Source organism: Phyllopteryx taeniolatus, unplaced genomic scaffold (assembly GCF_024500385.1).
Source record: "Phyllopteryx taeniolatus isolate TA_2022b unplaced genomic scaffold, UOR_Ptae_1.2 contig_82, whole genome shotgun sequence".
NCBI lineage: Eukaryota > Metazoa > Chordata > Actinopteri > Syngnathiformes > Syngnathidae > Phyllopteryx > Phyllopteryx taeniolatus.
Genome location: NW_026903800.1, coordinates 34,802 through 50,165, shown reverse-complemented (window position 1 = coordinate 50,165; position 15,364 = coordinate 34,802). Strand labels below are relative to the sequence as shown.

At 42.0% G+C, this 15,364-nt stretch overlaps 1 protein-coding gene and 3 non-coding genes across 4 annotated transcripts; all 4 read left to right on the top strand.

Moving 5' to 3' along the window:
* Nucleotides 1-1,775: 1,775 nt before the first annotated feature.
* Nucleotides 1,776-1,894, top strand: LOC133474015 (5S ribosomal RNA). Its single transcript, XR_009787323.1, has one exon. It is a non-coding gene; the product is annotated as a 5S ribosomal RNA (ribosomal RNA).
* Nucleotides 1,895-3,794: 1,900 nt separating this feature from the next.
* Nucleotides 3,795-3,913, top strand: LOC133474020 (5S ribosomal RNA). The gene has a single exon (XR_009787329.1). It is a non-coding gene; the product is annotated as a 5S ribosomal RNA (ribosomal RNA).
* A 1,691-nt stretch (nt 3,914-5,604) lies between these two features.
* LOC133474021 (5S ribosomal RNA) lies at nt 5,605-5,723 on the top strand. The gene has a single exon (XR_009787330.1). It is a non-coding gene; the product is annotated as a 5S ribosomal RNA (ribosomal RNA).
* A 5,814-nt stretch (nt 5,724-11,537) lies between these two features.
* LOC133474010 (uncharacterized) lies at nt 11,538-13,675 on the top strand. Its single transcript, XM_061765401.1, has 2 exons — nt 11,538-12,733; nt 13,587-13,675. Exons 1-2 carry the CDS (start codon nt 11,549-11,551, stop codon nt 13,635-13,637), a joined length of 1,236 nt encoding a protein of 411 aa, XP_061621385.1. The 5' UTR covers nt 11,538-11,548; the 3' UTR covers nt 13,638-13,675.
* The last annotated feature ends 1,689 nt before the right edge of the window (nt 13,676-15,364 follow it).

Genomic DNA, 15,364 nt, shown 5'->3' with positions numbered 1-15,364 from the left:
CCCGTATCTCCTTTTCCGACAGTAAAAAAAAAAAAAAATCTATACACACATATATCTACATATATACATCTATATAGATATATATATATATTAGTATCACGTGATACGTCACGATTTTATCACATCAGTGCTTTTAATTAGCTTGAGGCTAAGGATACGAAGGTATGGATCTTTAAATGATACGTAATTATTGCACATTATTGTGTGGACCTCAAAGCCACGGTTTATGAACCCGAACCACTTCCGAGGAATACATTACAGTCGAGTGAATGGCAGTATTAGAAGGAGTAGATTAGATAAATTCAATCAGAATCAGCAGAATAAAAATCAGAATCTATATTTGCCGAGTATGTCAGAAACATATAAGGAATTTGTCTCCAGTACTTGGAGCCCCTCTCGTGCGACAACGGATAGCCATTTGACAGAAAATACTTTGGAGACATAATCACATGACACCAAAGTACAGAGAATCACTGAGCAATGAAAGGTTAGCGGTAATGTGGTCACGTCAATGCAAATTTTGTGTTATTTTTTATTTTTGACAATTGTGCAAATGATGCAGAGTCCTCTAGCAATTTAGTGCAATTTGAAATGACTGATCGAGCAATAATCTGGTACAGTGACAATTGTGCAAAACGTGAAGAGACTTCGAGAAATTTAAGCAGTATAAAGCGAATCGTAGTGCGATAATCTGGAACAGTGTCCATTGTGCAAATGGTGCAGATACTTCTCAACCACATGAGTGGCCAGTATTGGTCAACAATAGATATGCAAATTGTGCAGAGTGGCGAGACTACTACAGTGAATGCACGAATAATGTATAATTGGCCCGACAGAGATGGGACAAAAATCTCAAGACAAATTGGCAGCATGTTACAATGCAATTGTAAGTGAACTGTTTAAGAAGTTAACGGTAAGCGGGACGAATGTGTTGGAATGTCTGCTAGTTTTTGTTTGCATTGTTCGATAGCACTTGCCTGGGGGAAGGAGCTGGAAGAAGACAATTATATATGACTCGTATATCACTCACTGTAGTAGTCTCGCCACGCTGCACTATTTGCATATCTGTTGTTGACCAATACTGGCCACTCATGCCAGTAGCATCTGCTCCAATTGCACACTGATTGAAGAGAATCTGCAACATTTGCACAATAAACATTGTCCCAGATTATCGCACTACTCGCTTGAAGTCTCGGCGCCCTTTGCACAATGGACATTGCACCGGCCTATGCAATATTAGTCTTTCGAACTGCTCTAAATGCTAGAGGACTCTGCATCTTTTTGCACATTTGTCAAAAAAAATGAACCGGCATTACCAGATAACTAGCAACCCTTAATTGCTCAGTGACTGTTTTTTGTCAACGTCTTTATGTCTCAAAAGTGTTCTCTGTCAATTGACTGTCTGTTGTCGTACGAGAGTGGCTCCAACTACCAAATTCCTTGTGTGTTTTTTGGACATACATGGCAAATAAAGATGACTCTGTTTCTGAAGAGTTGGTGACCAGGATGTGGAGGGTCCAAGAGGATTTTGCATGCTCTTGTCTGAGTTTTGGAACCGTGCAAGATCTCAAATTCTCTCGTGTGTTAACTTTTCAAAATCTATGATCTGATCACATATTTGTAGTGTTGAGAATGAGTTTGCATCATCCACACAAAAAACTCCAAAATAGACCAGCCAACAATTGGAGAATAAAAAATGACGCGATCCGCTCGATATTTTTAAGCGAAATTTGATATTTTTAAATATAAAATGTTGCTTTTCAGGTAACCATGTGGCTTACGGCCATACTACCCTGAGAACGCCCGATCTCGTCTGATCTCGGAAGATAAGCAGGGGCGGGCCTGGTTAGTACTTGGATGGGAGACCGCCTGGGAATTCCAGGTGCTGTAAGCTTTTTCACTTTAGATTCTCGTGGAATCGTTTTCTTATCGGTGGTTGACCTAAATTATAATGCAGTCATTCTCTCTCTTATGACTTACCATATCTTTATTAGGAGACAGAATCTTCACGTACCTTTTTTAAACATCCCGTATCTCCTTTTCCGACAGTAAAAAAAAAAAAAATCTATACACACATATATCTACATATATATATCTATATATATAGATATATATATTAGTATCACGTGATACGTCACGATTTTATCACATCAGTGCTTTTAATTCGCTCGAGGCTAAGGATACGAAGGTATGGATCTTTAAATGATACGTAATTATTGCACATTATTGTGTGGACCTCAAAGCCACGGTTTATGAACCCGAACCACTTCCGAGGAATACATTACAGTCGAGTGAATGGCAGTATTAGAAGGAGTAGATTAGATAGAGTAAATTCAGAATCAGCAGAATAAAAATCTGAATCTATATTGCCGAGTATGTCAGAAACATACAAGGAATTTGTCTCCGGTACTTGGAGCCCCTCTCGTGCGATAACGGATAGCCATTTGACAGAAAATACTTTGGAGACATAATCACATGAGACCAAAGTACAGAGAATCACTGAGCAATGAAAGGTTAGCGGTAATGTGGTCATGTCAATGCAAATTTTGTGTTATTTTTTATTTTTTGACAATTGTGCAAATGATGCAGAGTCCTCTAGCAATTTAGAGCAATTTGAAATGACTGATCGAGCAATAATCTGGTACAGTGACAATTTTGCAAAACGTGAAGAGACTTCGAGAAATTTAAGCAGTATAAAGCGAATCGTAGTGCGATAATCTGGAACAGTGTCCATTGTGCAAATGGTGCAGATACTTCTCAACCACATGAGTGGCCAGTATTGGTCAACAACAGATATGCAAATTGTGCAGAGTGGCGAGACTACTACAGTGAATGCACGAATAATGTATAATTGGCCCGACAGAGATGGGACAACAATCTCAAGACAAATTGCAGCATGTTACAATGCAATTGTAAGTGAACTGTTTAAGAAGTTAACGGTAAGCGGGACGAAAGTGTTGGAATGTCTGCTAGTTTTTGTTTGCATTGTTCGATAGCACTTGCCTGGGGGAAGGAGCTGGAAGAAGACAATTATATATGACTCGTGCACTCATTGTAGTAGTCTCGCCACGCTGCACTATTTGCATATCTGTTGTTGACCAATACTGGCCACTCATGCTAGTAGCATCTGCTCCAATTGCACACTTGAAGAGAATCTACATTTGCACAATAAACGTTGTCCCAGATTATCGCACCTACTCGCTTGAAGTCTCGGCGCCCTTTGCACAATGGTCATTGCACCGGACTATTGCAATATTAGTCTTTCGAACTGCTCTAAATGCTAGAGGACTCTGCATCTTTTTGCACAATTGTCCAAAAAATATGAACCGGCATTACGATAGCTAGCAACCCTAAATTGCTCAGTGACTGTTTTTTGTCAACGTCTTTATGTCTCAAAAGTGTTCTCTGTCAATTGACTGTCTGTTGTCGTACGAGAGTGGCTCCAACTACCAAATTCCTTGTGTGTTTTTTGGACATACATGGCAAATAAAGATGACTCTGTTTCTGAAGAGTTGGTGACCAGGATGTGGAGGGTCCAAGAGGATTTTGCATGCTCTTGTCTGAGTTTTGGCAGCGTGCAAGTTCTCAAATTCTCTCGTGTGTTAACTTTTCAAAATCTATGATCTGATCACATATTTGTAGTGTTGAGAATGAGTTTGCATCATCCACACAAAAAACTCCAAAATAGACCAGCCAACAATTGGAGAATAAAAAACGACGCGATCCGCTCGATATTTTTAAGCGAAATTTGATATTTTTTAAATATAAAATGTTGCTTTTCAGGTACCCATGTGGCTTACGGCCATACTACCCTGAGAACGCCCGATATCGTCCGATCTCGGAAGCTAAGCAGGGGTGGGCCTGGTTAGTACTTGGATGGTAGACCGCCTGGGAATACCAGGTGCTGTAAGCTTTTTCACTTTAGATTCTCGTGGAATCGTTTTCTTATCGGTGGTTGACCTAAATTATAATGCAGTCATTCTCTCTCTTATGACTTACCATCTCTTTATTAGGAGACAGAATCTTCACGTACCTTTTTTAAACATCCCGTATCTCCTTTTCCGACAGTAAAAAAAAAAAATAATCTATACACACATATATCTACATATATATATCTATATATATATATAGATATATATATATATTAGTATCACGTGATACGTCACGATTTTATCACATCAGTGCTTTTAATTCGCTCGAGGCTAAGGATACGAAGGTATGGATCTTTAAATGATACGTAATTATTGCACATTATTGTGTGGACCTCAAAGCCACGGTTTCTGAACCCGAACCACTTCCGAGGAATACATTACAGTCGAGTGAATGGCAGTATTAGAAGGAGTAGATTAGATAAATTCAGAATCAGCAGAATAAAAATCAGAATCTATATTTGCCGAGTATGTCAGAAACATACAAGGAATTTGTCTCCGGTACTTGGAGCCCCTCTCGTGCGATAACGGATAGCCATTTGACAGAAAATACTTTGGAGACATAATCACATGAGACCAAAGTACAGAGAATCACTGAGCAATGAAAGGTTAGCGGTAATGTGGTCATGTCAATGCAAAATGTGTTATTTTTTTTTTTTTGACAATTGTGCAAATGATGCAGAGTCCTCTAGCAATTTAGAGCAATTTGAAATGACTGATCGAGCAATAATCTGGTACAGTGACAATTTGCAAAACGTGAAGAGACTTCGAGAAATTTAAGCAGTATAAAGCGAATCGTAGTGCGATAATCTGGAACAGTGTCCATTGTGCAAATGGTGCAGATACTTCTCAACCACATGAGTGGCCAGTATTGGTCAACAACAGATATGCAAATTGTGCAGAGTGGCGAGACTACTACAGTGAATGCACGAATAATGTATAATTGGCCCGACAGAGATGGGACAACAATCTCAAGACAAATTGGCAGCATGTTACAATGCAATTGTAAGTGAACTGTTTAAGAAGTTAACGGTAAGCGGGACGAAAGTGTTGGAATGTCTGCTAGTTTTTGTTTGCATTGTTCGATAGCACTTGCCTGGGGGAAGGAGCTGGAAGAAGACAATTATATATGACTCGTGCACTCATTGTAGTAGTCTCGCCACGCTGCACTATTTGCATATCTGTTGTTGACCAATACTGGCCACTCATGCTAGTAGCATCTGCTCCAATTGCACACTGAAGAGAATCTACATTTGCACAATAAACGTTGTCCCAGATTATCGCACTACTCGCTTGAAGTCTCGGCGCCCTTTGCACAATGGTCATTGCACCGGACTATTGCAATATTAGTCTTTCGAACTGCTCTAAATGCTAGAGGACTCTGCATCTTTTTGCACAATTGTCCAAAAAAAATGAACCGGCATTACGATAGCTAGCAACCCTAAATTGCTCAGTGACTGTTTTTTGTCAACGTCTTTATGTCTCAAAAGTGTTCTCTGTCAATTGACTGTCTGTAAATGATAACAGATTGTGTCAAGTACAGCTGGTGAAATTAACTCCAAAATAGACCAGCCAACAATTGGAGAATAAAAAATTACGCGATCCGCTCGAGATATTTTTAAGCGAAATTTGATATTTTTTAAATATAAAATGTTGCTTTTCAGGTAAGCCTGTGCCTTACGGCCATACTACCCTGAGAATGCCCGATCTCGTCTGATCTCAGAAGCTAAGCAGGGGTGGGCCTGGTTAGTACTTGGATGGGAGACCGCCTGGGAATACCAGGTGCTGTAAGCTTTTTCACTTTAGATTCTCATGGAATCGTTTTCTTATCGGTGGTTGACCTAAATTATAATGCAGTCCTTCTCTCTCTTATGACTTACCGTCTCTTTATTAGGAGACAGAATCTTCACGTACCTTTTTTAAACATCCCGTTTCTCCTTTTCCGACAGTAAAAAATAAAATAAAAATCTATACACACATATATCTACATATATATATATATATATATATATTGAAGGCCTTCGCACGTGATATACTGATGTCATGATCATACATAGACTTATTTGTACACTGTTATGTTGTATAACCTAACCTCAGTATTAAAATGTTCTGATAATCACGTAAGTGTGAAAACTACTGTCAGCCGCAAAACAGGATGTTTTGTCCCAAGAAGAGATAATGCTGTGACCTTGGATCAACGCTGCTCAAGCTTTAAACACCGCCCTGAACACTGTATATAATCTCGCACTGAACGCTGAGAAAGCGCACATTTGAGCACATTTTGTGCAGCTGCAGCCTTTGCCTGTAGAACATTTGTACCCAGAATATTCTGCAATAAAGATCTTAAAGAAGTTCATTTCCAGTCTCTGATTCGGACTCCAACATTCTCATCATCCGAAATTCAACGAACACGCGAAGGACTGGCGGAGAGATACCATCCTTCAACAATTGGTGACCCCGACGTGATTTCGGGCTGAGGTGTTGGGCGACAGACGGAACATCGGGCCCACACGAATAAAGGTAAGAGGACATTTATCCTCACAATTGATCTTCTGTCTGTCGACTGATACAAGGCAAGAATTTATGTTCTATTGGAATTTAAATTGATTGTTTGACTGGATGAACTTTAAATAACATAATTTGGTATATAAGGTTGACTTGTTTCATGTTACAGTGAAATCCTAAAGTCCGTAAATCCTTATATAGGAAATTCTGTACAAAATACCGGTGAAACAAGTAACAAGGAGATAAGTCTTTTTGAAGAAGAAGTATCGAGTGGTTTTGATAAATTGAGGTTCGAGTACTTTTGTTTGGATTTAATGTCAAGTACTTTTGTTTAAGAAAAGAGTTTCGACCACTTTTGCGAAATTAAGGCTCGGACGCTTTTGTTTGGCTATTAAGCAAGTGTCTTTGCGAAATTAAGGCTCGGACGCTTTTGTTTGGCTATTAAGCAAGTGTCTTTGAAGAATAAGTATCGAGTGGTTTTGAAAAGAGTTTCGACCACTTTTGCAAAATTAAGGCTCGGACGCTTTTGTTTGGCTATTAAGCAAGTGTCTTTGCGAAATTAAGGCTCGGACGCTTTTGTTTGGCTATTAAGCAAGTGTCTTTGAAGAATAAGTATCGAGTGGTTTTGAAAAGAGTTTCGACCACTTTTGCGAAATTAAGGCTCAGATGCTTTTGTTTGGCTATTAAGCAAGTGTCTGCGAAGAATAAGTATCGAGTGGTTTTGAAAAGAGTTTCGACCACTTTTGCGAAATTAAGGCTCGGACGCTTTTGTTTGGCTATTAAGCAAGTGTCTTTGAAGAATAAGTATCGAGTGGTTTTGAAAAGAGTTTCGACCACTTTTGCGAAATTAAGGCTCGGACGCTTTTGTTTGACTATTAAGCAAGTGTCTTTGCGAAATTAAGGCTTGGACGCTTTTGTTTGGCTATTAAGCAAGTGTCTTTGAAGAAGAAGTATCGAGTGGTTTTGATAAAAATAAGTTCGAGTACTTTTGTTTGGATTTAATGTCAAGTACTTTTGTTTAAGAAAAGAGTTTCGACCACTTTTGCGAAATTAAGGCTCGGACGCTTTTGTTTGGCTATTAAGCAAGTGTCTTTGAAATATGAGAAATAAAGGTATATTGTGGATCCACAAAAAATAAGTACTTAAGAAGAAAAAACAGCTGAAAAATGGAAGGGGAATTCAATCGAGAATCGGAATGGTTCGACTTGCGTGTCATTCCAGACCATGGTCAAAAAATACTGTTAAGAGAGCAAGTAAAGAATGCATGTGATGTATGTGTGGGAGGATTGTCTGAGAAAGATAGACAGGGAAAGAAAGAAGAACTTTATAAATGGATGGATGAATGTTGTGAAGATGGCTGGTTTCCTGCATTATCAACTGCTGCTTGTTTAATTTCACTGATGAAGGAAGTCGAGAGAGTGTGTTCAAATAGAAAAGACAAGTTAGAAAAGGAAATAGAGAAGACGAGTAAATTGTCCACTAGAGGCAGGAAGGTAAGAGAAAATCACAAAAAGACAGAAAAAGTAATGGCAAGAGCTAGAATGCTGGCAATGGGATGTGCATTAAAACAGTCAAGAAAGGAAGCGAAAAACAGTGGGGTGGGTGTGACTCAGCCGTTGTCTGCTCCGCCGCCGTATTGTAACAAATTGGAAATGAATGATACACAAGGGCCAGTGAACCCATTCACTGAGTCACCATATGCAGATGCGAGACAGACGCTGCAAAACATATAAGCCCCTATCTTATCTGTAAATAGAGGAACTCTAGATGTGGATTGGAATGGCAGTACTGACTCGGTGGGATCGAAACAACGTGAACCCCTGATTCAGCACGCACAAAATTTGGCCGCAGCCGTAACAGCCTCAGTTAAAATGTTCGAGGAAAAACTGGAAAAAGTGTCTAACGTGCGGAGAACCATATACAAAGTTAAACCAAATAGGAGCGTTTACGGTAGATTTAAATAGACACCCTGAAGTGCCACAAAAGGTAAGAGAGCACCTTTTAGCGCGTGCCTCCCGTTTTGTCAACGCTGAAATAACAGAACAGATACAACGTGATAACGCGGAACGAGATGTAATATTCAGACAAAGGGAACAGGAGATAGCAGCAGAAGAAGCTCAGAAGGGACTTCCCCATGCGGTAGCAAACACTTATCACATCGCACATTTGCAAAATCAGGTGGCTGACTTAAAGTGCCAAGTGCAGAATTTGTCAGGAGCACACCAGGACTCCCTGTTACAACAGACACAAGAAAATAGAAGTGTGCCCCCTTTTGCTGAATCCACTCCACTTCGACCCATGACACGCTCTCAAACTGTTGTTCAAGCTCCAATGCTGGCTACTGGAGCCACTGCCATGTTTTATAAACCTTTTTCTCCTTCTGATCTAAGTGTTTTGATGCAGAAACTTCCTGCAATGCAGAAAGGAGGAGAGAACTGGCTGAGATTGGTACAAAGGGCTGTCACAGGACAAATTTTGACGGCTGGAGACATGCGCCCATTATTGACACATGCGTGTCCTCTCTCCCAACTGGAAACACTGATGAAGAATTCTGGTCTGATGAGTATAATGGACAATGAGGCACTTACAAGAGAGTATTACTTAACATTGTTCACTGCACTAAACGCATTGTTTCCCATTCCTGATCTAGTCATCTCCGACTTAGTATTTGCTCCTAGAACAGATGAGGAACATATATTGACCGCGCTCTTGTCGAATATTCTTCAAAAACAGGCCATTTGCCAACTGACTCTGCTCTGTATTCTCAAGTATTTAGAGGAGCAGCGCTGAAGGGCGTTCCCAAGTCTGTGGTACAAGCCATGGAGACGAATCCGGACCTTCCCGGAGCGGATCATGCTCGCTGGTTGTCACATCTGAAACATCACCTGAGGAGACATGCAAAAGAAAAAGAGTCAAAGCATGAGAAACACAGAACCACAGAATCGCAATTAGCTATAATGCAACTACAAAGTCTCAAAAAACAAGAAGAGAATATTAAAATCATACCTGTGGCTTCCGTTGGGGCCTCGCTACCTAATGTTGTTTCTGAGTGCATGATGTATCAAACAGGGCCCATTCATGGGTCGAGGTGCTCCGTTTGCTGGCAGAAATCATTGCTTCAACTGTGGTCGTAACGGACACTGGGCAATAGACTGCCGAGCGCGTCCCCTGGAGGGCAGAGGCAGAGGAACAAGGGGCCCGCCTAGAGGATTCAACAGACGTGGTTATGGCCAGCAAAGAGGAAGAGGATACGGAGAGCAACAGCAGCAGGATATTGCTCCCCAATATCCGCCGCAGCAGCAGCAGTCTTACCATCAAGTGCCGAACCAACAGCACCGGCCACCGTCTGGGGGCCAGTATCCGCAATGATGGGGCCCCGAATCCACATGCCATGGTCTGCAGGAACCAATAATTGGACTGACGGTAGGAGGAACTATTTTACCTTTTATGGTCGATACGGGAGCCAGACATTCAACCGTTATGACATTACCACCTGAAAGTTCCCTTACTGCAAAAGGCATTTCACTTGTTGGATTCCGGGGTGAAGAAACCATCCTGCACATGACTACACCCGTACATACTCAGTGTTTTACACAAACTCTTTTACACTCGTTTGTGTATGCGCACAATTGCCCTGTCAACCTGTTGGGAAGGGATCTTCTCATCAAAACAGCTCCAACAATACTGTGCAGCCCGGATGGACTGATATTACAGTTTCCTGATGGACACACCTACTGTTGTTCCGGTGACGACACATCAAACATCTACATGCAGGACTCAGAGCGCCGACTACCAAGTATGACGTGTGCCACCGCCGACATCTACTGGGCGAAAATGGACACTGACTCACCCGGATGGACGGAAGCAGAGACCTTTTGGACTCAATGGTCGCCATGGGTTCGTCACCTCAGACCCTATGATATGGTTTCTGATTGTATGCATTGCACTCTGTACTATGACAGGACGGGAGATGAGGTGTACAGCGAGGCTTTCCAAAATGTAGAAGGCAACATCTGGGAACTACAAATGGGTGACCTGTTCGTGGGAAAACCAGGTGTGGCTTTTTCAATTTCACTAACGCCTGAACAACAAAAATGGTATATGATGACTCATCCATCAGATGAGTCATCCTCATGTGTCCTTGATGGTATCACCACAGCATACTGCAAAGGATTTGGGTCCGTTCGTCCTAAGCTGCACACAGGCTATTGATTGGCAGCCAACTTTTCACAACACATTGCTATATTCTCGGTCTCTCGATGCATACTGGATACAGTCTGCACCGTATACACCAATATCAACCCTGGAGCATTGCTTGTTGGACAGACATCATGGACGAGAAACAACTGACAGTGAATTCGCCAATCCTATGGTGCAATCTTTGCCTCTACATTTGTGGTCTACAGACCCAACAGACGTGGGATTGTGTCAAGTACAGCCGGTGAAATTCAAAATGAAGCCTGATCCTATTTGGATACCACAGTATCCAATGAAGGAAGCAGGTCGAATTGGCATTACAGAAACCATTGAAGGCTTGCTAAAAGCAGGAGTATTGTGCAAAATACGTGAGTCAGAGTATAATACACCCATTCTACCAGTTGAAAAGAAAAATACTGGAAAATTCCGAATGGTACATGACCTTAGGGCAATAAATGCAGCGGTCTTGACACCAACACTTCCAGTACCCAATCCGCACTCAGCCCTGTCTCAGCTCTCTCCGTCCCACACCCATTTTACTTGCATTGATCTGGCTAATGCATTTTTCTGCATTCCTCTTGACCCATCTATTAAGCAATGTTTTGCATTTACTTGGAATAATGAATGCTATTCTTACAACCGACTTCCACAAGGCTTTGTTCTGTCACCAGGACTGTTCAATGATCATCTCAGACAACTTTTATCACCACTTCAACTTCCGGAAGGTGTGCTCTTAATACAATATGTAGATGACATATTGTTGGCCGCCTCTTCCGAGTCCTTATGTCTTCGAGCCACCCAGCGACTCTTGTCTCATCTAGCGTCAGTAGGACTTAAGTGCTCCAAAAGCAAACTACAAATTGCAAGGCCACAAGTTTCCTTTTTGGGACGCCTTATTTTAATGCAAAGGCACAGGGATGTCTCCCTCACACAAAGATGACATCTTACACCACCCGAAACCTGTCAATGTCAAACAAATGCTCGCCTTCTTAGGACTGTGCAACTACTCACGCCATCATGTCCCGGACTTTGCAGAACTTACACATCCTCTTCGCCAAATGGTTAACATTGAAGGAATGCGAAATTTGTCACATATCCTCACTTGGACCACTGAAGCGGAAAACTCTTTTGTAGACCTCAAACAGCACTTGTCCTCAGCTGCCGCATTGGCTATTCCTGATTACAACAGAATGTTTTTCCTGGATGTTTCTGAAAAGACCAGCAGTGTATCTGCTGCTCTTTATCAGAAGGGGGAATCAGGAGAAAGACGAATTTGTCTATATGCCTCTACGCCACTTGAAAAATACGAAAAGCGACATCCAGTATGCGCGGCGTTTGCCTCTGCGTTAGCTCGACTCATTGAAAAAACCTCACACATTGTCTTACATCATCCATTGACAGTACGCACTTCTCACAGTACAGTACAGTACATGACAAGCCATGTTTTCACCATGACAGGAGGAAGACAAAGGAAAATTGAGGTAATACTCACACAGCCACATATACTTTTTACACACGAGGGCATTAACATGGCTGAAGGGCTTTTTGAAGGACAGCCTCATTGCTGTACCCAACGAATCATAACAGATAACACACTTAGGGAAGATCTATATGACATGCCCTTGCAAAATCCTGACTTGATACTATTCACGGACGGATGCTGTTTTAAAGGAGAACAAGGGCTCCAGTCAGGGTTTGCTGTAACAAAACTAACTGATACAGGATTTGTAACTATAAAGGCGGAAAAACTCAAAGGGCAACAATCTGCCCAAAGAGCAGAGATAACGGCAGTAACAGCTGCTCTCCAGCTGGCCCAAGACAAAACGACCAACATTTACACTGACTCGGCATATGCTCATGTAGTAGTACATACAGCCATGGCCGAATGGCAAAGAAATGACTTCATGACTGCAACGGGAGTCCCCATAAAACATTATCAAGAAATATTAAAATTGAAAGAAGCATTAATGATGCCCAAAGCAGTGGCAGTCTTAAAATGTAAAGGACACACTAAAAAGGATGATTTTGTATCAGCAGGAAATGACGCAGCGGATAAAGCGGCGAAGGCAGCGGCTGGTTATCTTCCCACCTCACAACTAGTTGTAAGTGAAGCAGAATTGAAAGACAGACAGGAAGTAACAGAAGAAACAGTTAAAATATGGCAGGAACAAGGGAGTCCCGAAGAAAGGAGTATGTGGAAATCAAAAGGGGGTGAGAGAGATGAGAAAGGTATTTGGAGAAAAGGAGGAAAATGTATACCACCTCAGAAGCAATTAAAACTGTTGATAAGCGAAGCTCATGGAGCATGCCATGTAGGCGTGGAAGAAACACTGAGACGACTCCACACCTGGTGGCATCCTTTCATGAGAGCAATTGTTAAAAATGAACTCCAGGATTGCAGTGTCTGTAGCAGATATAACAGCATGCCTACCACGAAACCACCCCAGGGAACTCACGATCCGGACGTGACGGCACCTGGGCAGGTGGTTTCGATGGATTTTACAGACATGATTAAAAGTGTGTCCGGTTACAGGTATCTACTAGTAATAGTGGATTCCTTCTCCGGTTGGCCTGAAGCCTATCCCTGCAAAACAGAAACGGCAAACATAGTGGTTAAACATTTGATTAACCATTATATTCCATCTCATGGGTTCCCAAGTAAAATTAGGTCTGATAATGGGACCCATTTTAAAAATAAACATTTGCAGGAAGTAGAAAGAGCCCTGGGACTGAAACACACATTTGGTTCAGTATATCACCCACAGTCCCAAGGACAAGTAGAAAGAATGAATCGGAACATTAAGGAAAAATTGGCCAAAGCTTTAGCTACTTCAAATCTCAATTGGCTACAAGCCCTTCCTTTGGCTTTGATGAATGTACGAATGTCACTCAATTCAGCCAAAGGCTGGACTCCATTTGAATGTCATACTAACAGACCGTTTCCGGCTCCAACAGCTCCACTGGAGACAACAGATGTGTCTGGCCCTCCGGAGCTCAAACAACTAACGCTTGCTTTTTCGCAACTAACTGCAAAACAACCCGACGCTCCTTTGGTAATGCATGAAAGTGAATTTGTATGGTTGAAAGTAACCAAAAGAAAGTGGTCTGAACCCAGGTGGACAGGTCCTCATAAAGTGACGGCGAGAACATCGTCCGCTGTCCGCCTACAAGGAAAGGGGGAGACGTGGTACCACCTCACCTCTACACGACCAGCAAAGACCCCGCCCTGACAGATCATCATTGCCGCAAGTACTGACTGCACGTCAACGCCAGACCAGTTCCCATCCCACTGACGACATCACTCATCAAAGGTTGAGATCACGGTACACGGGCAGAATAATCCCGGTGACTCAACCTAGGACCGGGTAGTCTAACCCCAGGTCCTGAAGAAGCTGACAGCGCTCTCTAGCGACGATCCTGAAAAAACACCACCCAACAATGGCCCGCAAATGGGACAATGTTTCAATTTGTTGTTACATCACAACCCTTTTTATTGTATTAACTCTCTTGCCTGTTTGGTATTTTTGGATGCGTCTTGGTGCGCGCTCAAACCTAACAACAATACAGAGAGGTAAGCGAAAACTCAATTCAGGTCACTCAACTGTACCTATGTCCCAGTCTGTTCCCTGGATTTTAGAATGGACGTACAACCATTCGATAACTTTAACAGTGCCACCAAGCACCTACTGCCGTTGAAATACCAATTACATCTCTAAAAGGGTTCAGAAACACCGTTCAGATAACAGGGGAGGGCTGGAGAGGTTATTGGTGGTATATGACAGGAAACGTGCTAGATTTAAGCTGGGATTCTTTAATAACCACTAAACAAGGTAACTATTGGCCATCGGGAAAGACCAAAGAAGCTGTCTTTTTCAAAGACAAAATCACCCTTACCAAAAAAGGGGATCTACTTAAACTGACCTTTGCTCTCCCCGATGGTATATTGCGTCCACCAAGTGCAACCATTTTTAATGTTTCATGCTGGGGTTTTTTACTCTGGGCCTGGTCATCAGGACCAGACCCTCATTTTCCCGTTGTCATATGTGAAAACACTACTATGGGACAACTTGATCAGCCAATATTAAATAATTATACACAAACTATCAAGTTGACGGCCATCAGTGTACCCTTAAATAGCGTGGATGGTTTGTTTCGAGTTACCACAGGCGTATCAGGAAACAGCAACAATTGGCTATTATTAACTGAGGAAGCGGCAAAGACTACTAAAAAAATTGCGTGGTTTGCATGGGACCTCGTCCTTTACTCAGGGTGGTCCCTGCCAATATTGACACACAATGTGTTATGGAATTGATGAATAAAACGCTACCCTCACGAAACTGTTCCAAATGGGACAAAATACACCCATTGGTAAGATGGCAAAAAGATAAACCTCTGTTTTTAAACCAAGTTGCAAAAGGCAACTTCACCTGTATTAACATTACAGGAAACAATGGCCGATTGGGAAGGTTAAACCACGCACAACAATGTCAGTCACTTATCTTTGTGGGATCATCATTTCGGCCACAATCCAGGGGCGACATCTGGTGGTGGTGCGGTGATGACCGGATATTCGACAAACTCCCTTTGAACCAAGCCGGTTACTGTGCACTGATTTCTCTCCTGCTGCCAGTAAAGGTCTTTCCAACCACGGTTCATGTGTTGATGCAAACTATTCAAAACTTAGGACCACAACACTTGTCCCACTTACAAAAAGCCAAACGATCTACTAGCAC